This window comes from Mobula hypostoma, chromosome 6 (genome assembly GCF_963921235.1).
Source record: "Mobula hypostoma chromosome 6, sMobHyp1.1, whole genome shotgun sequence".
NCBI classification, from domain to species: Eukaryota; Metazoa; Chordata; class Chondrichthyes; order Myliobatiformes; family Myliobatidae; genus Mobula; species Mobula hypostoma.
In genome coordinates, this window is record NC_086102.1 from 144,010,415 (window position 1) to 144,034,977 (window position 24,563).

Sequence of the window (24,563 nt, forward strand, 5' to 3'; positions counted from 1 at the left end):
TGAAAGGAGTCCTAACCAGCTCCATTCCACCAACATACACAGCTGAATAGTGGAACTTGTCTTTTCATTTAATAACTTCATCTTCAATTCCACTCACTTTCACCAGATTGAAGCTGTAGCTGTGGGAATTGCATAGATTCTAGTGGACCACCCTCTGTCTCCGATACATTGATGACTTAATTGGTGTCACATCCTACACCCCTACAGAACTTGAAAATTTCATCACATTTGATGACGTGCTCTCGCATTTAGTACATGATCTATCTCCAATACTTTACTTTCCCTTCCTTTTTGGATTTCTCTGTATCCAGCCCATAAGGTAGATAATCCACTGACATCTTTTACAGATCCACAGTATCCCACACCTACCTTGCCCGTATAAGGAAGCCTTCCTTTTTCCCAGTTTCTGCATCTCTGTTTCACTTGTTCCAGTGATGAAACTTTCCACCCTGGTGCCTCTTAAATGTTGTCCTTCTTTCTGAAATGTGGGTTTCTTTTGCCATTAGAGAATAGAGCTCTCAAATGCACTAATTTATTGGTTGCAGGAAATTTACATGGTTGTAGGGAGGGCAGGATTGGCAGCTCGATGTTCTGGGGTTCCGTTGTTTTAGACAGGATAGAGGGAGGGGGTGGTTACTACTCAGGGAAAATATCACGTCAGTACTCAGTCAGGACAGACTGGAGAACTTGTCTAGTGAGGCTTTATGGGTGGAACTGAGGAATAAGAAAGGTATGACCACATTAATGGGGCTAAATTATAGACCACCCAACAGTTCGTGGGATTTAGAGGTATAAATTTGCAGAGAGATTGCAGACTTTTGCAAGAAACATAAGCTTGTGATAGTAGGTAATTTTAATTTTCCACATATTGACTAGTACTCCCATACTGTAAAAGGACTAGATGTGATTGAGTTTGTCAAATGTGTTCAGGAAAGTTTCCTTAATCAGTATATAGAAGTCCCATTGAGATCATTACTTGATCTCCTATTAGAGAATAAGACAGGGCAGGTGACAGAAGTTTGTGAAGCGGAACACAATGGCATTGTGAACATCTAATGATCACAATGCCATTAGTTTTAAGGTAATTATGGAAAAGGATACGCCCTGGGTTGAGATTCTAAACTGGAGAAAGGCCAATTTTGCTGGTATCAGAAGAGATCTGGCAAGTGTGGATTGAGACAGGCTGCTTTCTGGCAAAGGTGTACTTGGAAAGTGGGAGGGCTTCAAAAGTTAAATTTTGAGAGTACAAAGTTTGTATGTGGCTGTCAGAATAAAAGGAAAGGATAACAGGTTTAGGGAAACTTGGTTTTCAAGAGATATTGAGGCCTTGATTAAGAAAAAAAGGAGGTTCTTAGCAGGTATAGACAGGTAGGAACAGACGAGGCTCTTGAGAATAAGAGATGCAAAAGAGGGCACTTAAGAAAGAAGGCATGAGATTGCTCTAGCAGACAAGATGAAGGAGAATGCTAAAGGCTTCTACAGATATGTTAAGAGCAAAATAACTGCAAGGGACAAAATTGGTCCTCTGGAAGATCAGAATGGTAATCTACAGTATGCGTGGAGCCAAAAGAGATAAGGAAGATCTTAAAGGGATTTTTTCGCATCTGTATTTATGCGGGAGATGAACACAGAGTGTATAGAAGTGAGGCAAAGCAGCCACGAGATCATGGACCTCATAGAGATTACAGAGGAGGAGGTACTTGCTGCCTTGAGGCAAATCCGGGTGGACAAATCCCCAGGGCCTGATGAGGTGTTTCTTGAACCCTATGGGAGACAATTGCAGAAATTGTAGGGGTCCTAGCAGATATATTTAAATTATCCTTAGCGACAGGAGGAGTCCCATTGGATTGGAGGCTAGCTAATGCTGTTCTGCTGTTTAAGAAAGGCTCTAAGAGTAAACCAGGAAACTATCTGCCAGTGAACCTGACATCAGTAGTGGGAAAGTTATTGGAAGTTATTCTAAGGGACAGGATATATGGGTATTTGGATAGACAGGGATTGATTAGGGATAGTCTGCATGGCTTTGTGTGTGGTTGGTCTTGTCAAATTTTTAGAGTTTTTCAAGGATGTTACCAGGAACTTTGTTGAAGGCAATGTAGTGGATGTTGTCTACATGAACTACATCAAGCCATTTGACTAGGTCTGGCATGAAAGTGGTCAAGAAGGTTCAGTCGCTTGGCATTCAAGATGAGGTTTGTAAATTGGATTAGACTTCGACCACCATTCGTGCTAGGTGTCTGTGCTTCACAGAGACTGATCACTTCGTGACTCCCTGCTCAACTCTTCCATCCCCACTCATGACTCCCCATCCTCTGTAACCAGAGGAAATTTAACTCCCATCCATCCACCTCTTCTCTTCCACCATCCCAGAGCCCAGACAACCATTCACCTGCACTTCTTCCAATCTAGTCTGTTGTATTCAGTGTTTGCAATCAGGTCTCCTCTGCACTGAAGCAAAATCAAACGCAGATTGTGCAACAGCTTTACAGAGCACCTCTACTCATTCTGCAGGGATGATCTTGAACTTGGTGTTGCCCGTCACTTTAGCTCTCAATCCTGGTTCTAGTGAGATCTGTCTCTCTGCAGCCTTCTCCACTCCACAGTGAGGCCCAATGTAAAATAGAACAGCATCTTATCTCCCATCTTGGCACATTTTATGCTTCTGGAATTAATAATAAATTCTCCATTTTCAGAGGAACTGCTCTCTCATTGCTTCCTGTGATCACTCTTGTGTCCCTTACTCGCCTGATTCTCTAAAGAGCCTAATGATTAGTACTGTGCTCCTTATCACCCAATCTGTTTTAACCTATCTCCACATGGGCTTTTGTCATACACCTGACTCCTCCCCACCCCCAGCTTTTTCTGAAAACTAGAAGCCCGCCCCCCCCACTCCACCCTAGTTTTGAGGAAGGGTTGTTGGTTTCCCTTTCCACAGATGCTACTTGATGGGCTCAGTTTTTCCGGCATTCCTGTTTTCATTTACGATTCCTGAATCAATAGTTTTATTTGCTTTCCTTTTCTCTTTAGGAGCAGTACCAATTTTGAAAAGGACGTTGGATGGCTGCAAGAATCAGTGATGAGATTATAACCATATAAAACCATATAACAATTACAGCGTGGAAACAGGCCATCTTGGTCCTTCTAGTCCATGCCGAACGCTTACTCTCACTTAGTCCCACTGACCTGCACTCAGCCCATAACCCTCCATTCCTTCCCTGTCCATATAGCTATCCAATTTTACTTTAAGTGACAATATCAAACCTGCCTTTACCACTTCTGCTGGAAGCTCATTCCACACAGCTACCACTCTGACTAAAGAAGTTCCCCCCTTATGTTACCTCTAAACTTTTGCCCCCTAGCTCTCAACTCATGTCCTCTTCTTTGAATCTCCCCTACTCTCAATGGAAAAAGCCTATCCACGTCAACTCTATCTATCCCTCTCATAATTTTAAATACCTCTATTAAGCCCCCTCTCAACCTTCTACGCTCCAAAGAATAAAGACCCAACTTGTTCAACCTTTCTCTGTAACTTGGGTGTTGAAATCCAGGTAACATTCTAGCAAATCTTCTCTGTACTCTCTCTATTTTGTTGACATCTTTCCTATAATTCGGTGACCAGAACTGTGCACAATACTCCAAATTTGGCCTTACCAATGCCTTGTACAATTTAAACATTACATCCCAACTCCTATACTCAATGCTCTGATTTATAAAGGTAAGCATACCAAAGGCTTTCTTCACCACCCTATCCACAAGAGATTCCACCTTCAGGGAACTATGAACCATTCTTCCTAGATCCCTCTGTTCTACAGCATTCTTCAATGCCCTACCATTTACCATGTATATCCTATTTTGATTAGTCCTACCAAAATGTAGCACCTCACATTTATCAGTATTAAACTCCATCTGCCATCTTTCAGCCCACTCTTCTAACTGGCCTAAATCTCTCTGCAAGTTTTGAAAACCTACTTCATTATCCACAACACCACCTATATTAGTATCATCTGCATACTTACTAATCCAATTTACCACCCCATCATCCAGATCATTAATGTATATGACAAACAACATTGGACCCAGTACAGATCCCTAAGACACACCACTAGACACCATCCTCCAAACTGACAAACAGTTATCCACCACTACTCTCTGGTGTCTCCCATCCAGCCACTGCTGAATCCGTTTTACTACTTCAATATTAATGCCTAACAATTGAACCTTCCTAACTAACCTTCTGTGTGGACTCTTGTCAAAGGCCTTACTGAAGTCCATATAGACAACATCCACCGCTTTACCCTCGTCAACTTTCCTAGTAACCTCTTCAAAAAATTCAATAAGATTTGTCAAACATGACCTTCCACACACAAATCCATGATGACTGTTCCTAATCAGACCCTGTCTATCCAGATGATTATATATACCATCACTAAGAATACTTTCCATCAATTTACCCACCGCTGACGTCAAACTCACAGGCCGATAATTGCTAGGTTTACTCTTAGAACCCTTTTTAAACAATGGAACGACATGAGCAATACACCAATCCTCCGGCACCATCCCCGTTTCCAATGACATTTGAAATATTTCTGTCAGAGCCTCTGCTATTTCCACACTAACTTCCCTCAATGTCCTAGGGAATATCCTGTCAGGACCCGGAGACTTATCCACTTTTATATTCCCTAAAAGTGCCAGTACTTCCTCTTCTTTAATCATCATAGTTTCCATAACTTCCCTACCTGTTTCCTTTATCTTACACAATTCAATATCCTTCTCCTTAGTGAATACCGAAGAAAAGAAATTGTTCAAAACATAAATATTCTGTACCCTCAAAATTTCACCTTTAAATGACTTCCATTTCTCTATTACATCCTTCCCATAAAACAAATTGTCCCAATCTACTCCTTCTAACTCCTTTCGCATCTCCTCAAAGTTAGCCTTTCTCCAATCAAAAATCTCAACTCTGGGTCCAGACCTATCCTTCTCCATAATTATATTGAAACTAATGGCATTGTGATCACTGGACCCAAAGTGCTCCCCAACACATACCTCTGTCACCTGACCTATCTCATTCCCTAACAGGAGATCCAACTCTGCCTCTTCTCTGGTTGGTACCTCTATGTATTGCTGCGAAAAACTATCCTGTACACATTTTACAAACTCCAAACCATCTAGCCCTTTTACAGTATGGGCTTCCCAGTCTATGTGTGGAAAATTAAAATCTCCCACAATCACAACCTTGTACTTACTACAAGTATCTGCTATCTCCTTACAAATTTGCTCCTCCACTTCTCGCTCCCCATTAGGTGGTCTATAGTACACCCCTATAAGTGTTACTACACCTTTCCCATTCCTCAATTCCACCCAAATAGCCTCCCTAGACGAGCCCTCTAATCTATCCTGCCAGAGCACTGCTATAATATTTGCTCTGACAAGCAATGCAACATCTCCTCCTCTTGTTCCTCTGATTCTATCACACCCGAAGCAACAAAATCCAGGAATATTTAGTTGCCAATCACACCCCTCCTGCAACCAAGTTTCACTAATAGCTACAACATCATACTTTCAGGTATGAATCCATGCTCTAAACTCATCCACCTTTCTTATAATGCTCCTCGCATTAAAATAAATGCATTTAAGAAATTTTCTACCTCTTACTCACTGTTTATCACTAACGACAAACAACTTTACTTTTTTTTTCTTCCTTCTCCCCTATATCTGTTCCTACACTCTGGTTCTCCTCCCCCATTGTATCTAGTTTAAATCCACTGGAGCCTCTCTAGCAAACCTACCTGCAAGAATATTTGTCCTCCTCCACTTCAGATGTAAACCGTCCTGCCGGAACAGGTCCCACCTTCCCTGGAAAACTGCCCAATTATCTATAAATCTGAAGCCCTCCCTCCTGCACCATGTCTTCAGCCACGTGTTGATCTGCGCTATCTTACTATTTCTAAACCCGCCTGCACGTGGCACTGGTAGCAATCCTGAGATTGCTATCCTGGAGGTCCTGTCCTTTAACTTGGCGCCTAACTCCCTAAACTCACCTTTCAGGACCTCCTCACTCTTCCTACCCACGTCATTGGTCCCTACATGGACCATGACATCCAGCTTCTCACACTCTCTCTTGAGAATACTGAGAACTCGATCTGAGATATTGCGGACCTTGGCACCAAGGAGACAACAGACCATCCGGGATTCTTGATCTCTTCCACAAAACCTCTTATCTGTCCCCCTAACTATCGAATCCCCTATCACTACTGCTCTCCTCTTTTCCCTCCTTCTCTTCTGAGCTGAGGGTCCCGTCTCGGTGCCAGAGATGCAACCACTGCAACTTGTCCCTGGTAGGTCGTTCCCATCAACAGTATCTAAAACGATGTACTTATTACTGGTGGGAATGGCCACAGGGGTGCTCTGCTCATTCTGTCTATTCCCCTTCCCTCTCCTGACAGTCACCCAGCTACCTGTCTCCTGACTCTTAGGGGTGACTATCTTAAGAGTTGCTCTGTCAGAAAATAACCAACTTGAGAACAGAACTGGGGTGGATGGTGAGGGGGAGCCTGTGGTGTGAGGAATAGAACTGCACACAGTACTCCAAGTTCCCTCATTCAGTCTTGAAAGGAGTATTTTAGTTTGGAATGCAATTTGTGCTGTGCCAAATGCTAAGCTGTTGCCCATCTCTTGATGTTGAAACAGTCTCTGCACAGTGCTGTATTCCTTACCCCTTCATAGGGCCATGTCACTGAAGTTGGAAAGCTCAAGGAAAATGATTGTTCATGGTTAGGTGATGGTCAAGTTTTCTCCTCTGTATCATAGTTCTATTAACATGTGTTAATTCCATGACCCTCTGCACTACTGACTAACAAAGAAACTTCATTTCTATTTTGGAAAATTTAACTGCTTTTGTCTCCATAGCTGCCTTGAAGAGGGAGGCAGGAAGAGTTACAGATTTGCAGAATGCTGTATGTGATCTATGACTCTTGAAGGGAGAGTTAAGGTTATTTTTTAAAAATTTGTGTGATGGGGGTATTTTAGTATGAGCAGTATATTATTGTGCACAAGTATCTGGCACATATACAGCATATGTGTATATATACAGAGCTAGATGGACCCACTACCCTTTGTTTAGATTCATGGTAGGTAATATCAGAGGAAATGCTACTATAAACTACAACAAAATATAGTGGATTCCAGTTAATTGGGACATATCAGGACAGTACATTTTGTCCCAATTAAGCAACCGCCCCAATTAGCAGAAGTTTCATGGAAATAGTTAGAAAGGTATAAAAAAGACAAACTGATTAATGAATTATGTACTTAAATGTAATATAGAATAAATTAGAACACTACCAAAAGTACTACAGTACTATAACGCTGTGTATTAGTTCCATACATATATTGACGGAGGAATTAATTCAGTGTACGCTGATGTGTTTTTTAATTGACTGTAAATGAACAAAATCAGCACAGACACCTAGTGCGAATGGTGGACTTTCAATGGTTGCATCCTCCAAATCTTTCTTTTAACTGTAACATTCAAGATGACTGTCGATATTTTCAAAATCTTCACAGTCCTTTGCTAAAGTTGTGAAATCATTTAATTTTAACTCCTGGCCATTTCTGACATCTTCAAGTATGGATGCTTGAAACCGCAGTGACCAAACAGTTCTGAATTGTCTTCACTGTTTGAACACAAACATGCAAGTGTCCTCTCTAAGCATGGTGTAGTGTCGCATGATGTACGCATGACTGAAGCCAGCTAGAAAACGTTCGACAATGGTGTCCTGCCCCAATTAAATGGCAGAGTCTCCCAAATAAACAAAGGGAATCCCGATTATTTTCTTGATTTTATTTTTGTTCTTTAAGAGTTGTCCCAAACAAGTGGCTGCCCTGATTAACTGATGGCCCATTTAACTGAAATGCACTGCAATATCATTAAAGATCACACATTTTGTTTCTGAACTGGCTGTGTGCCTTTATATTTTTTACTATGTTTTGAAGGGAAAATGTTAAGTTTGAAATGGTTGCCAATAGAAAAGGAAGGAAATCAATTTAGTTGTTTGTTACTTCAAACCTAATTTGGGGAAAAAAGAATATTAACTTGTTTGCAACTCTGCTTTTTTTTTATATATATGCAGCCACAAGTAATCCTAATGATCATGCGACAAATACAGTCCTTTGGATCAGTACCAGAGGGAAAAATCAGTCGGTTTTCAAGTATGACAACTGACTGATACGGAGTAAACACTGCTCATGTTTCAAATAATATTGATTGGTCTGGTGAATTGAGAAGTGAATCCACTGATTTGTAGTTAGATCGTACTGCTAGAGTTGATCTGGCTGTCTACGTAAGGAGAGGAAATACCAGCCAGGATTCCCACTTCCAGTCTCTAAGGAGTTAATCCTAGTGCAGTGTGTTACCAGATAAACATAAGTCTGAAATCAACTCTGAAGCCCATGATGAAAAAGCCTTTTAACCCTTGGCTGCTTGGTTTACATGTTAAAGAATGGCTACTTTGTGAAATACCAAGGCTGAATAGTACCAGAGGAAACAACTTTAAAACTTCAGCATCTTCAGGTAAGATGTATTGACAGCAGACAAGGGCTCCAGGATGTAAGTAATTTTTTTTCTACTTGTAATTACTTACCTTGCTTGCTTGAACCAGAAATACTCATAAAAACAGCAATAGCATTATTTAAACATTGTGACAAGATGAGGATTATGCTAAGAAAAATACACTGCAGTTAGATGCTGTTGTATTTTGGACAGTGGAATCTCTTGCTGAAAATTATAACAATACTATCATAGAAATGGAACCCTTGTCTTTATTACAAGTGTCTAAGCAAGCTTTGAGGGTAGTCCATGGACCATTCCTAAGACTGGTTGGTTATTTTCAATCTCGGTCCCATAAACAGATTTCTTTTCCCATTTCTATACTGTGTTTTTCATTTAGAAGCTAGGTTTATTTCCTTATGACAGAGGAGGAGACATTCAATCCATCATTCAGTCTATGGTGCTTCCCTGTAACATATTCTCTACATGTGCCCATTAATGCCCACCACGTGATTCTCCCATCAGCCAATTACATCAGGTGTAATTTACAGCAGCCATTAAACAAAACGGGGAGGAAAACTTGTAGCACCTCCAGAGTGCCAGTTCTGTGACTCTGTGACCACACCAAGGAACATAATATCCTATGAGATGCTGAGAACATTGTAGATAGAGGTATTGGTGAGGTGATCACTTGTAAGGTGCAGGCTGCCAGATAGTTGGGTGATTATCAGGAAAGATATAGGGAGTAGGCAGACAGTACAAGGATCTCCTGTGGCCTTTTCTCTCGGTAACAAGTATACCTTTTTGGATGCCATTTGAGGAGATGACCTTTTGGAGGGTAGCAACAACAGGCAGGTCTGAGGCACCGCAGGGAGGAGTGGAGTCAGGCACAGAGGTAGTGATAAGAGGCTTGATAGGGGTACAGTCAAGCATTTCTGTGCCATAAGCAAAAGTCTGGGATGATGTGTTGCTTCCCTGGCGCCAGGGTCCTGGTTATCTCACAACAGACACAGGACATTTTGATAGGGAGGTTGAGCAGCTAGAGGCTGTGATCCACGTTGGTGCCAGTGACTTAGGCATGGAGGGAGAAGAGATCCTGCAAAGTGATTTTAGGGAGCCGGGTAATATGTTAGAAAGAAGGCTTCCAGGGTCGTAATCTCAGGATAACCACCCCTGCCGTATGCTAGTGAGGCAACAAATAGGAAGATCGTACAGTTCAATATGTGTCTAAGAAGCTGGTGCGGGAGGGAGGGCTTCAGATATCTAGACATTTGGGCTCTCATCCTGACAGGTGGGACCTATGCAAAAGGGATGGGTAGCATTTGTACTGAAGGGGAAACCAATATCCTCCAGGGTATTGCTACTTGGGAGGGTTTCCAGTGGCGGGGGATGTAAACCAGAAGAGCAAGGCAGTAAGGGGAGGGATTGAGGTGAAGGTAGGTATCATGACCAGAGAGTTTGAAAGGAAGGATAGGCAGCTAATGAACCCAGTTGGACTGGCCTCAAGTCTATTTGCTTCTAAGGCAGATGAACTAAAAAGCTGGATCATTACATGGAACTATGATGTGGCCATCACAGAGACATGGAAAAAGCAAGACAGGACTGGCAGCTCAATATTTCTTCATCTTGATGTTTTAGACATGATAGATAAGGAGGTTAAAATAGTGGAGAATCTGCATTACTACGTTTGTAATTAGTGGAATGTCACTGGAAGGCTCATCTACTGAGGCAATATGGGTAGAGCTCAAAAATAAGAAAAGTGAAGTTGCTCTGAAGGGATTATATGATCAATAGCTTTTATACTTACATTAAAATCAAGGGAATAACTTAGGAAAGAGTTGGGGCACTCAAGGATAAAAGAGGGAATTTCTGCTTGGACTTAGAGGATGTGGGTGATTTATTAAATGAGTACTTTGCATAGCATTCACGAAGGAGAAGGATGTGGCAGTTATTAAGGACAGTGCAGCACATGCTAATGTGCTCAGGCATTTTGAGATCAAAAGATGGGTCTCTCGAAGAGCTTTAAGGTGGATAAGGCCTCAGGACCCGAAGGGGTACATCCCAAGTTATTGAAAGTGGCAAGAGAGGATATTGCTGGTGCCTTGACAGAGATCTTTGTATCCTCACTAGCAAAAAGTGAGGACCCACAGGACTGGAGAGTGGCCAGTGTTGTTCCTTTGTTCAAGAAGGGAAATAGGGATAATTAAGGAAATTTTAGGCCAGTGAGCCTCACATCACTGGTGAGGAAGCTGTTGGAGAGGATCTTAGGCTTTATAGGATTTGGAAAGGCACGGTGTAATTATGCAGAGTCAACTTGGCTTTGTGCGAGGTAGCTCATGTCTTACAAATTTGATTGAGTTTTTTAATTAGGAAGTAATAAAGGTTATTGGTGAAGATAGGGCAGTGGATGTTGGGTATTTAATAAGGTCCCTCATGATAGGCAGATCCAGAAGATTAAGAAGCATCGGATCCATGGTGACATGGTAGATGATTCAGAATTAGCTTGACCTTAGAAGACAGAGACTAGTGGCGGAAGGGAGTTATTCTGGCCATGACTGGTGGTGTTCCGCAGGGATTGGTGTTGGGATGTGGTGGATGCTGATATAAAAGCAGTGTTTAAGAAGCTTTTAGAAAGACAAATGAAGATACAGGGAATGGAAGGATATTGATTATGTGCAGACACAGGCAACTTAGTTAAAATGAGCAATGTTTTTGGCACAGATATTGTGGGCCATGGGCCTGTTCCTGTGCTGTACTGTGTTGTGTTCTAAGATATCATCACTGTCATAGGGAGAAAGTACGAACTCCATATAGACAGCCTCACAGATTAGGATTGAACCCAGGTCACTGAAATTATGAGAATACTGTCTTAAAATTCTCAGCATCTTTGACTGAATAAGTATTGTGTTGTTTGGTGACAAGCGACTAACATGGAGGTAACACACAGAAGACACAGGAGGAGCTAGGAATTTTTCCCATCAATATTAGTAATCATCATTTTCAAACAATAATAAAATATGATAATGTGTCTCCTTAACGGAAGAATTGATCATTGATCCTATTCTTTTACTTAGTAAGATGGGAAATTTATTACTCTGAAGCTTGACCATCCCTTTTTATGTTCTATTAAGGGTATGATTCAATGCAACAATAGCAATGCCCATCAAACCAATGAGAACTTTAAAGACATAAATATGCTAAGTGTCATATGTTAGCTTTAGTCTGTTTGAAAATGCATAGCTGAAATGTTTTTCTTTCTAGATGTGCAGCTTCTTCTCTTTATTGCTGTTCCTACTCAAACTAAAATGAAAACTTGAATTACGGACTACATTTGGACTTTTTGCAGAGTGCATCACCTTTAATAAAATACACCTTCAGTCCCAAGGTTCCCAGCTAATGCTGTCTTGGAACGCATGCATCATGCATAAATATACATATATATAAATGACATGTATATATTACATGCAGTTTATTTGATCATTTAAAACTTGCTTAATAAACAAGTTTATCCCATTATGTAAAGAAAGGAAAAAGTAATCTGTATAAAGATTTTTTTTCATGTAACAAAGGTAGAAAAATAAGTCCTTTTATGTTATGTATAATCAATCAGCCAGTTCTAATATATTGTAGCAGTATGTACTATACACATTTTGGCTCATTCAGAAGAACACATGCGTAGAAATCAATCTCTAAAGGGAGTTCATGCCTGTATCTCTTTCTATATTTTACAGAAATTTTGTTCGGCTCCATGACAGTGAAATCCATTTGATTTGTTACTTTATCATGTTGCATATCCTTGTGTCAGTTCACTTGTTTGCAAATTCATTTGAAGAACTGGAACCTGGTAACATAAAAGTAAATAGGTCCACTTGATTTTATTCTTTAAATTTTTCCCCAAAAATTGGTTGAAAATGAAATTAAAAAGTTTAAAAAAAAGTTACAGACCTGGCAAACTTTACCCTTTTTTTTTCCAAAATTCAGTCTTTATAGGTTTGTCCCATCGTCATCAATGAACTGAATTGAGTCGCTGCCAGAGTCCTCAGTGGATGTCCTTACCATTTCTACAGAACATGTTTCTACCTTTTGGGGGTCCATTGTTAATTTTGTGCCTAGAAGTTCAGCCACTCTATCTGGTAAGCAATCAGCATCTGCTCGCAATGCCATGGGTGCATCAGTTCTCTTGACACTGAGTTCTCCTGGTTGTCTGTCCTCTTCCAGATTGGCCAATGTGTTGGGAGGTGAAGGGGCATGTGGGAATTGTTGATGAGGTAACTGACAGCTTCCTGCTGTCACGGGCTGCTTCAGAAGGTGTGGGTCACTGCCTCTGTGATCTGTAGGTTCTGATGAATCCATCAAGGAGTTGAGTGACAAAGAGGCATGAACAGTATATAACTTCATGGAGGGACTGTTCTCATTTGATGCTAATGACCCTGGTGGGTCCAGGTTACTATCGGGCCATGAGCATCGATGCTGCAAGTCGGGCCTCAGCAACGTAGAGCAAGTCAGAGCGGCTGAGGGAGCCCGTGACCTCACCATGCTGCTAAATCCACTGCTGTTGCTGTAGACAGCGGAGAGACTGGGGTTCCTCGCAACCTCTGGAGAGGCAAAGTCATGCCTGTTCCAGGTGAACAAGGGCTTCAAAAGCTGCATCATATCCTGCAGGTCTTTGCTCAGCTGAGTGACTTGATGAGAAAGGTGCAGCATCTGGAAGGTTTCAAAGGTACATTTAATGTCAGAGAAATGTATACAATATACATCCTGAAATGCTTTTTCTTCACAACCATCCACGAAAACAGAGGAGTGCCCCAAAGAATGAACAACAGTTAAATGTTAGAACCCCAAAGTCCGCCCCCCCACCAGCTCCCCTCTCTCCCACGCATAAGTGGCAGCAGCAAGTAAACCAAAGTTAGACAGAAATATTTAGCAAAGATGGAGGAGTGGGAGGGTGAAGGAAGAAAAGAGTGAAGGAAGGCAAGCGGGAGGAAGGAAAGATGGAGAAGACGGAAAGAGGGAAGGATGGTAGGAAGAGGAAGAGAGGAGAGTGAGGGATGGAAAGTGGAGAGAGAGGGAGGGAGAGTTGGAGGAGGGAGAGTAAAATGATGGGGGTGTGAGAGCAGGTGGAAGGTTGGAAGAAGGTAGGATAGAGGGAAGGAAGAGAGGGTAGGGTAGGAGGGTGGAAGGGGAGAGGAGGAGGGGAGGTGACGAGAGGAGTGGATAATGGGAAAGATTGAGAGGACAGGGCAGAGGATTGCTGGTTCACACAATTAATATCCAATAGTTCTCATAAGATATATAAAATCAGCTGAAATCAATTGAAACTAACAAACTCCAATTTTCCCTTTTCCCTTGCAGCCCATGAATACTTATTCAAATCTATCAGGGAGCCAATTGTCTCTCTGCCTTCTGTCTTAGAGCAGAATGGGTAAAATTCTGTCAGCAAGACTCGATTCTCTCAAGTCCAGACACAGACCACTTGAATGCTCATTGTTATATCCCCAGAAAATATGTTTTTAATTATTCAGTTGTTCAGTATATTAAATGTAGGATCAGGGGAGTGCCCCATTTAGCACAATCATTTATTATGTTCACGGTTGATCTTGATCTCAACTCCATTTTCCTACATGATCTGATATCCAATATCTTTCGCACTCTCAGCTAATAGCTTTACTGACCTGTAGTTTAAATCTCTATTAAGTATTGAAATTACTGTTTTTGATTGTGGTAATGATTTTACCCTACTGTATGTGTAGCAAGTCAAGTGATGAAAAATGGGTTTGAATTATCTGCAATTAGGGGGAAATTTATTACTGACTACAGATGTTCCCTGTAAACTTACCCAGTCAAATGAAACGTAACTCAATCTCTGTACATACCACGCTTTTCTACATTTAGAACTAATGGTTCCAATTTGGAACTCAACCAGATCAGCTGTGTTCGTTGTATCTTTGTGGATCAGGCACTGGCCACTACACTGTTGATACTCCACATTGACTATGGTATGGTGCAACAATCAACTTCCCATCACATTCTGATGCAGGTTCTCTGTTGTTTCAAAGAACCAATTCTTTCATTGTGCCATCTCTACCATGGAAGGAAGTGGAGGAGTTAAACGTTTTCTTTATTGGAGGAAAAATGCTGGTTTGAGGTTTAAGATTTTACATTAAACTTTCATGGTGCTCTAAAATTTTAAGGTGTGGTTCCAAGTCTCTACTCGCACAGGCACATAAACAGACCAACATACCAAAATGTGGCACCATCAAGTACCAAATCTCTCAATTTCCACCTGTCACCCCAACCCACTCCCATATCTTTTCAAGATTTTTGGAGAGGGTCTGTACTCCATCTGCTCTAGACTTCGATTCTTGTGGGGAAGACCTAACACATCTCAGTGTGAACACTGAAAATAAAGAGTTAAAGATGTTGGAAGGGTTTTGCCTCACCTCTTGGTTAAGTTTACAAATATGTTGCTTGGTCTCTTCTGTCACTCCTGGAAAAAAAATAAAGTATCAATCACTTACATGATGAGAATCAATACTATACAATATAAAAAAGCTGTAAATAATGAGTGTAAACTAAGCACAAGTATTAGACTTACTAGAAAATAAAATTTCCTTTCAAAATGTATTCAGAACATTAGAAATAGGAGCAAGAGTTCTCACAACCCATCCAGCCTCCTGAGCTACTGAATAAGATTGTGGCTGAACTAATGCTGGCCTCAACTGTATTTCCTTGCTCTTTTCCCACAATATTCTTAACAACCCTGCTGAGAATTCCAAAGATTTATGAACTCAGTTAAGAAATTCATCCTCTTCAGTGAAGGATATGGCCCATTGCGGGTAAAACCGTCCTAACCACTGAGCACAACTATAGTAAGTCCCCGGGTTAAGAACATCTGACTTATGGACAACTTGTACTTACGAACGGACTGCCATAAAGCCTATTATATTAAAATTTTGAGTTAAATACAATGGCTCGTAATAACGAACGCACGCACTACTGACGCTCATGAAAACATTGCGCAGCTTCAGTGGTTCATTGACTCGAGGAAGGAGAACGCCATCTGCAATTTTAAGTCTGATCACGTTGCTGTTAATACTGTGTTGAGTGCGTAACTTTGTATTTGGCTTAAATTTTTCTCTTATTTACCCTTGCTACCATGCCTCCAAAGCGTAAATCCAATGCACGTGCTGGTGATGCATCAAAGAAAAGGAAAAAGATCACAATTGAAAATAAAGTGGAAATAATAAATCGATCGGAAAGAGGTGAAACGCCACCGGTCATTGGAAAAGCATTAGACTACAGTCGGTCAATGCTCGGAACAATTTTAAAGGATAAAGTGAGAATAATGGAGCATGTGAAAGGCCCTGCCCCGATGAAAGCTGCGATCATTACTAAGCAATGCAGTGGTTTAATTATTGAAATGGAAAAGCTATTGATAATTTGATTAGATGATCAAAATCAGCGTAATATGCCTATTAGCCTTACTTTAGAGCAAGAAAAGACTGAAAGGTAAAATATATACACTATATACTAAGACAAACATTTGACTAACTGACACTAAATAAGAACCGTATGTACCTGTTCTGACTTACCTACAAATTCGACTTAAAGACAGACTTAGGAACAGATCTCGTTCATAACCCACGGACTGCCTGTACACGAAACATTGTCACAGGAAAGCAGCATCCATCGTTGGGGTACCTACTACACAGGACATCCTCTCTTCTCAGGAAGAAGGCGCAGGACCCTCTGGACCCACACCACCAGGTTCAGGAACAGTTATTACCCCTCAACCATCAGGCTCTTGAACCAGATTCGATAACTTCACTGAACTTCACTTGCCCCATCATTGAAATATTCCCACAACCTATGGACTCACTTTCAAGGACACTTCATCTCATCTTCTCGATAGTTATTGCTTATTAATTTAACATTATCCCTCTTTCTTTTTGTATTTGCACAGTTGGTTGTTTTTTTGTACATCCAAGTTGGTGCAGTCTTTCATTGATTCTTTATGGTTATTATTCCACTATGAATTAGTTGTGCATGCCTGCAAGAAGGTGAATCTTAAATTGGTCACTAATTTACTACCAGGCTCAAGGACAGTTTCTAAACCAGTATTATATGACTTGAATAGACCTTTTGAACAATAAGATGGACCATTGACCTCACACTCTACCTTGTAGTGGCTTTGCACCTGATTGTCTACCTGTAATGCACATTCTCTGCAAGTGTAACACTACATTCTGCACTCTGTGTAAAAACACAGAACACACAACACAGCACGATACAGGCCCTTCAGTCCCTGCTGCTGTGCTGACTTTTTAACCTACGCTAAAGATTAGCTTTACTCATCACATATACATTGAAATATGTAGTGAACTGCATGCTTGCTTCAGGGATGTCACGGGGCAGTTCGCAAATGCCACCATGCTTGTGGCGCCAACACTGCATGCCCACAACTCACTAACGTTAACTCGTACGTCTTTGGAAACGTGGGAGGTAATTGGAGCACTGGGTGGAAACCCACGTGGTCACAGGGAGAACGTACAAACTCCTTACAGTCAGTGGCAGCTGCAGCTGTAAACCTTTGCACTAACTGCTTTGCCTCTATGTCAATCAATCCACAATCAATTTAACCCTTCCCATCTACTCAGCCCATAACCCTCTACTTTTCTTTCATCGATGTGCCTATCTGAGTCTCTTAAGTATCCCCATTGTATCAGCCTCTGCCATAATCTCTGGTAGAGCATTCCAGATGCTTGCCACTCTGTGTAAAAAATCTACCTCTGCTATCTCCCCTAAACTTCCCTCCACTCAGCTTAAAAGGATGCCTATTGTATTAGCCATTGCCACTCTGGGGAAAATGGCACTGTCATTTTATCCATGTCCCTTATAATCTTATGCACCTCTATCGCTGTCCCTCATCTTCCTCTGCTCCAAAGAGAAAAGCCCTCACTTCTTCAACCAATATTCTCTTATCCAGGCAGCATCATGGCAAATCTCCTCTGCACCCTCTCTAAAGTTTTCACATCCTTCCTATAATGAGCTGACTTTATTTTACCTTCTACTGTCTCGATGTCCTGCTATAATGAAATTACCTGTATTGTATGGGTGGCAGGGAATGCAAAATACTTCACTGTACCTTGGCACATGTGATAATTGCAAACCAACTACCAATTGTTCAGAAACTATATGCCCAAGTTGTAGATTCTCCACAAGAAAAAGAACACATACATACAGTATAGCTTATCAATACCAATCAGCATTTTGTGTTTCAGTAAGACCACCTCTCACTTCTCTAACAAAACTGGCTCAATGTTTCCTTGTCTGACAATCCCTTCATTACAGGAAAAATAACAGTTGATCTTCTCTGAACTGGCTCCTAATATAGCCCCTCATTTACAAATTCAACGCAGTTTGCAGGAATTTAACTGCCTGTTACATGGAGGGTCCGTCATCGTGCCCGATGCCGGCCCCCTAGGCCTGAGTCGACGTAGTAGTAGTCGTACACCGCTGGCATTTAGGGCAGCAATGAAGGTCCTCATCTCTGGCAGTGTTCAGAGCTTCCTTCATCCTGTCAGTATTTCCTCTTGGTATTCACTACTGTCAGTCATGCAAGTCACTGAGGAATACCATCACATGCAGATGTAGAAGGATTCTTCATTGCAGTTTCCGTAACAATTTTGTTTTACCAGTCAGGGTTGTTAGCCCTGAGCTGAACCCCCGAACCTGGAGGACTGGTGGACCACTCTTGGTTTATCCTCTACCCTTTGACATGTTTGGCAAGGGTGACCCTACCAAGAGGCAAACCATACAGCCCTGACTCCAGCCAGCGTAGCCCTCCGGGTGGTTGAGGCACGCGTGCCTCCAACCAAGACAAGGCTGTGGTCCTCTTGAAGGTTAGTCTCACCTAAAATTGCTGTAAAGCTAATTAACTTTCATGCTTTGCAATAGAAAAACAAATTTTCCATTTGCCTCTGTGTGACAAGCTGTGTGTGCAAACTGAATGTCAGTGTTTTCTGTATGAGGACAGCCAAATTATCTCCATAAAGCAGCAAGACGTAATGCTTCTTCTTGCATGAACAAAATTAATATCCCCTTGGTATATAACCTCACATCAGGCATCTGCCAGAATTTTGCCCACTCACGCAATCAATCCGTATCCCCTTGGGTCCTCACAATCTAAGCAGAGGAGAAAGAAGTGTCAACCATGCTTGTTGTTTGAATTATCAGCATTTGCAGCAAGGTATTTCCACAGAAAGTGATTGCTATAAATTTAACTTACTTGAGTTTAACTGAGAGTAGCTATTGTCTTCATTCAGTTGCCTTGCATTGAATTCAAATTTCTGCCCAGCTGGAGCACTGTTGTCAGTTTCAATCCCATCCACAAACCTGGCCAGGACACACAACAAAATTAAATTGGAAAGCAGCAGAACACAAGGCAAAATTATTATCACAAAGAGAATCACAGAGCAGCAAGAGACCATTTATACCATCATGTCCAGCTACCAATTTATCCTGTTGTGTGGCTCTTTGTCTACAGGTCTTCATTCTTTCTCATTCCAGTACTTATTATAAAATAACAATTCAATTTGATTCCAAGGCTTTCTCAGGCAATAGATTGCAGATTATATCTACTTGCCATGTAATAAAGTTTTCATTAGGGGATATTTTCCTACATCACCTGAAATCCTTGTTGCCTGGCTCTTGCATACGATACTTCATTTATAAAACCCCAGTGCTTTCTTTAACCACCTTTTAAAAACTTGTCTCACTTTTAAGATTTGTGCAGATTATCATCAGATCAATAGCCAGATAGAGTATTTTTCATTAAAAAATCACCATACTGAAAAAATGAACAGTATATTAAAAAAATACAGGTTACCACCTACTAATTAAAGGGTGCAATTCAGACAGCCTATGAGCATAGTGGATTACTGCTAGTAAACTGTAATTCTCATGTGGATCATGGTGCAATCCCTGTTTACCAGCTAAAATCAGCTTACTGAAAAAGCAAGTTGACGTTTATTGCAATTGGCTCATTAGCAGGTGTAATGGCTTCTATTTTTACCATCAATGCTTAATTAGTTTTTGCTATAGTTGGAAGCAGGGCTCTTGCTCCTAATCCCTCATGACTGACAAAGTGCCATGAAACAAGCTCAAGCTGTTCTCAGGAGAGCCAGGCTCTCCATTTGTTTCCTATTACTGCTTAACCAGTCATTTTGCACATATGTCACAGAAAGGCATCTCTCCCTCTCTCACTCTCCCCCTCCCTGTCTTGAGCGCATTGTTCCCAATCTATTCTGCTTTGCTTTGGGATGTGTAGAGACAGAAATGGGATAGATTCCAAAGTCTGTAAAATCATCTGTGTGCAAGAAGTTTTGAGGGTGTGCGAAGGAGGCGTCTGTCAATGGTAGAAAGCATTATCTGCGTTTTCAAAACAGCTGAAAGATTTTCTCTGCCAATCACCAGCATCTCAGAACAAAACAAACTGATTAAATTTAAGTTAGTCCTGACGAAGGGTCTCGGCCTGAAACGTCGACTGCACCTCTTCCTAGAGATGCTGCCTGGCCTGCTGCGTTCACCAGCAACTTTGATGTGTGTTGATTAAATTTAACTTGACCTGGCAAGGTGACAACTGATCAGATTTCAATCCTGTCGAAGAAGCTTATGAGGGGAAAGAGACCAAGTACTCTGAACTGGCAACTGAAGCAGCCCAGAATGGCTGGAAGACCAAGATTTTCCCTGTAGAAGTGGGATGCAGGGGATTCGTTGCTACATCTACGACCAGTCTATTGAGGAAGATGGGGGTGAGGGGTCACTCCCTCCAACAAGCAACCAAGTCCTTGCCAAATGCAGCAGAAGAAAGCAGCAATTGGATTTGGATTAAAAGGAAAGACAACAACTGGGCTGCAAGATGAAGACAGGAGGGTATGGAACTGAGGGGGGTGTATCTGGGACGCCAGGTAGCACCGTTGAGCCCTCTGGAGACGTCGTGGGCTTATCAACGAAATGTCAAAGAAGGAGGGTGCCCACCTGGTGACCCTGACGACGTAACTACCCTCCCTCCTTGTCACCACTCCAAGCCCACTGCCAACATCGAGAGTGTCGACTTATCATAGGGATTGAAACATCAAGTGCTAGTAGCTCTACTACTAGCCCTAGCCTCACATTTAACATAAAGGCCTCCACACCACTGAGTACATCTACATGGAGTGCTGTCGCAGGAAAGCAGCATCCATCATCAAGGACCTCCACCATCCCAGCCACGCTCTCTTCTCACTGCTTGCCATCAAGGAGGTAGTACAGGAGTCTCAGGACCTGCACCATCATGTTAACTCAAACATCAGGTTCTTGAACCAGAGGGAATAAATTCACTCAATTTCACTTGTCCCATCACTGAATTGTTCCCACAACCTACTTACTCACTTTCAAGGACTCTTCATCTCATGTTCTCGATATTTATTGCTCACTTATTTATTTATTTATTTATTTATTTTCCTCTTTCTTATTGTATTTGTGCAGTTTGTTTTTTTTGCACATTAGTTGTTTGCCCGTCCTGTTGGTTGTGGTCTTTTATTGATTCTATTGTGTTTCTTGTATTTACTGAATATGCCCACAAGAAAATGAATCTCAGGGTTGTATATGGTGACATAGGTACTTTGATGAAAGACTGGATCGACTAGGCTTATACTCACTGGAATTTAGAAGATTGAGGGGGGATCTTATTGAAACGTATAAAATTCTAAAGGGATTGGACAGGCTAGATGCAGGAAGATTGTTCCCGATGTTGGGGAAGTCCAGAACGAAGGGTCACAGTTTAAGGATAAAGGGGAAGCCTTTTAGGACCGAGATGAGGAAAAACTTCTTCACACAGAGGGTGGTGAATCTGTGGAATTCTCTGCCCCAGGAAACAGTTGAGGCCAGTTCACTGGCTATATTTAAAAGGGAGTTAGACATGGCCCTTGTGGCTAAAGGGATCGGGGGTATGGAGGGAAGGCAGGTACAGGGTTCTGAGCTGGATGATCAGCCATGACCATACTGAATGGTGGTGCAGGCTCGAAGGGCCGAATGGCCTACTCCTGCACCTATTTTCTATGTTTCTATGTTTCTATGTTGATAATAAATTTACTTTGAACTTTGAATAATAGCAGGAATAGGTCACTTGGCCCTTCAAGCTTGCCCTGATATTTAACGTACTCAACTATGACTGAGCTATGACAGCCTTGACTCCTCTTCTGTGTTAGTTCCTCTTTATCCTCCATTTCTCAATCTTGAGCATTTTCTCCCACATTCCAAAGACATACGGGTTAGGGTTAGTAGGTTGTGAGCATGCTACTATGTTGGTATGGTAATATTTGCAGGCTGCCCCCAACACATACTCAGACAGTGTTGGCCATTGATGTAAAGAATGCATTTCACTGTATGTTGTGATATTACAATGTACATATGACAAATAAAGCTGATCTTTAGATATTTACCTCCAACTTAAATATATCTAACGATCTACCTCCCCACTCCCCCACCTCCCCTCAGGGACAGAGAATGCCAAAGATTCACTACCTTTTGGATGAAGGAATTTCTATACACCTTTGTTTTAAGTGATTGGCCTCTTATTTTAAAACCACACTTCCTTGCTTGTGACTTTCTCACAAGTGAAGACGCTGGTGAGCCAATTAAGATCTTATATTTACATAAAATTTTTGGTTCCCTTTGCACACCCAACCACAACGGTCCCTGGACTCACACCTAAGCACACCAGTCCCCTATACACACCCAACTACACAACTCCCCAGCACACAGCTGTAAGACCTAGGAATAGAATTGGGCCATTTGGCCCATCATGACTGCTCCACCATTCCATCATGGCCCATTTACTATCCCTCTCACCCCCATTCTCCTTCCTTTTCCCCATAACCTTTGATGCCCTGATTAATTAAGAACCTATCTACCCCTGCCTTAAATACACCCAATGACTTGGCCTGCACAGCCTTCTGTGGCAAAGAGTTCCACAGATTAACCACCCTCTTGCTAAATAAATTTTTCTCACATCTGTTCTAAATAGAATGTCCCTGAATTCTGAAAGTGTCCTCTGGTCCTAAACTCCCCTGCCACCCCATAGGAAACATCCTATCCACATCCACTTTATCCAGACCTTCCAATATTTGATAGATTTCAATGAAATCCCCTCTTATTATTCTAAACTCCATTAAGTATCTGAACCTTCCCTGGCCTCTCTCCAATGCCAACACATCCTTTCTTAGATAAGGGGCCCAAAACTGCTCACAATACTCCAAGTGTGGTCTGACAAATATCTTAGAAAACCTCAGCATTACATCCTTGCTTTTGTACTCTAGTCCTCTCAGAATGAATGCTAACATTGCATTTGCCTTTTTTGTTTACTACTACCTCAACCTGCAAGTTAACTTTTAGGGAATCCTGCACAAGGACTCCCAAGTCCCTCTGTTCCTCTGATTTTTAAATTTTCTCCCAATTTATGAAATAGTCTATGACTTTATTCCTTCTGCCAAAGTGCATAACCATGCACTTTCCTACATTATATTCCCTCTGCCGCTTCTTTGCCCATTCCCCTAATCTGTTCAAGTCCCTCTGCAGATAGCCTGCTTGCTCAACACTGTGTGCCTTTCTAACTACCTCCATATCATCTGCAAACCTGGATTCCTTCATCCATATCATTGCCATACAGTGTGAAAAGAAGCAGTCCTAACACCAACCTCTATGGCACACAACTAGTTACCAGCTGCCAACCAGAAAAGGCCTCCTTTATTCCCACTCTTTTCCTCCTGCTAGTCAGCCAATCTTCTATCCATTTTAGTACCTTTCCTGTAATACCATGGGCTCTTATAGTGTTAAGCAGCCTCAAGGCCTTCTGAGAATCCTAACAAACAACATCCTTTTTCAATCCTGCCTGTTACTTTCTCAAAGAATTCCAACAGATTTGTCAGGCAAGATTTCCCCTGAAGGAGACCATGCAGAATTTGGCCTATTTTATCATGTACCCTGAAACCCTATCCTTAATAATAGACTCCAACATCTTTCCAATCACTGAAGTCAGGCTAACTGGTCTATAATTTCCTTTCTTCCGCCTGCCTCCCTTCTTAAAGAGTGGAGTAACATTTGCAATTTCCAGTCCTCCAGAACCATTCCAGAACCTAGTTATTCTTGAAAGATCATTAATTGGAGGCCACAATTGGAGTACTGTGTCCAGTTCTGGTTGCCTCACTATAGGAAGGATGTGGAAGCATTGGAAAGGGTACAGAGGAGATTTACCAGGATGCTGCCTGGTTTAGAAAGTATGCATTATGTATTAAGGGAGCTAGGGCTTTACTCTTTGGAGAGAAGGAGGATGAGAGGAGATATGATAGAGGTGTACGAGATAATAAGAGGAATAGGTAGAGTGGATAGCCAGCGCCTCTTCCCCAGGGCACCACTGCTCAATATAAGAGGACATGGCTTTAAGGTAAGGGGTGGGAAGTTCAAGGGGGAGATTAGAGGAAGGTTTTTTACTCAGAGAGTGGTTGGTGCGTGGAATGCACTGCCTGAGTCAATGGTAGAGGCAGATATACTAGTGAAGTTTAAGAGACTGCTAGACAGGTATATGGAGGAAATTAAGGTGGGGGGTTATATGGGAGGCAGGGTTTGAGGGTCGGCACAACATTGTTGGCCGAAGGGCCTGTACTGTGCTGTACTATTCTATGTTCTATGTTCTATCATTACTAATGCCTCTATGATCTCTTCAGCTACCTCTTTCATAACCCTGGCGTGTAGGCCATCTGGTCCAGGTGACTGATCTACCTTCTGTCCTTTCAGCTTCCCAAACATCTTCTCCTTAGTAATAGTGACTATACTCTTTTCTGTTCCCTGACTCTCTTGCAATTCTGGCGTTATGCTAGTGTCTTCTACAGTGAAGACTGATGCAAAATACTTAAGTTCCTCTGCCATTTCCTTGTCCCCTATAACTACCTCTCCAGCCGGCCGATATCCACTCTTT

The 24,563-nt window shown here is 41.8% G+C and overlaps 1 protein-coding gene across 3 annotated transcripts in view; it reads right to left on the minus strand.

Annotated features, from left to right (window-relative positions):
* Positions 1 to 11,897: 11,897 nt before the first annotated feature.
* The window catches only part of kcnh3 (potassium voltage-gated channel, subfamily H (eag-related), member 3), a 648,677-nt gene continuing 636,011 nt past the window's right edge, over positions 11,898 to 24,563 (minus strand). For 2 of the 3 annotated variants that reach the window (XM_063051908.1, XM_063051906.1), the window contains exons 13-15: positions 18,837 to 18,943; positions 14,989 to 15,035; positions 11,898 to 13,252 (exon numbers count right to left, since the gene is read on the minus strand). In XM_063051908.1, coding sequence (XP_062907978.1) covers positions 12,533 to 13,252; positions 14,989 to 15,035; positions 18,837 to 18,943 — 874 coding nt within the window. In that variant the 3' untranslated portion in view covers positions 11,898 to 12,532. The remainder of the gene's footprint in view (positions 13,253 to 14,988; positions 15,036 to 18,836; positions 18,944 to 24,563) is intronic. The other variant, XM_063051907.1, reaches the window with a different exon arrangement.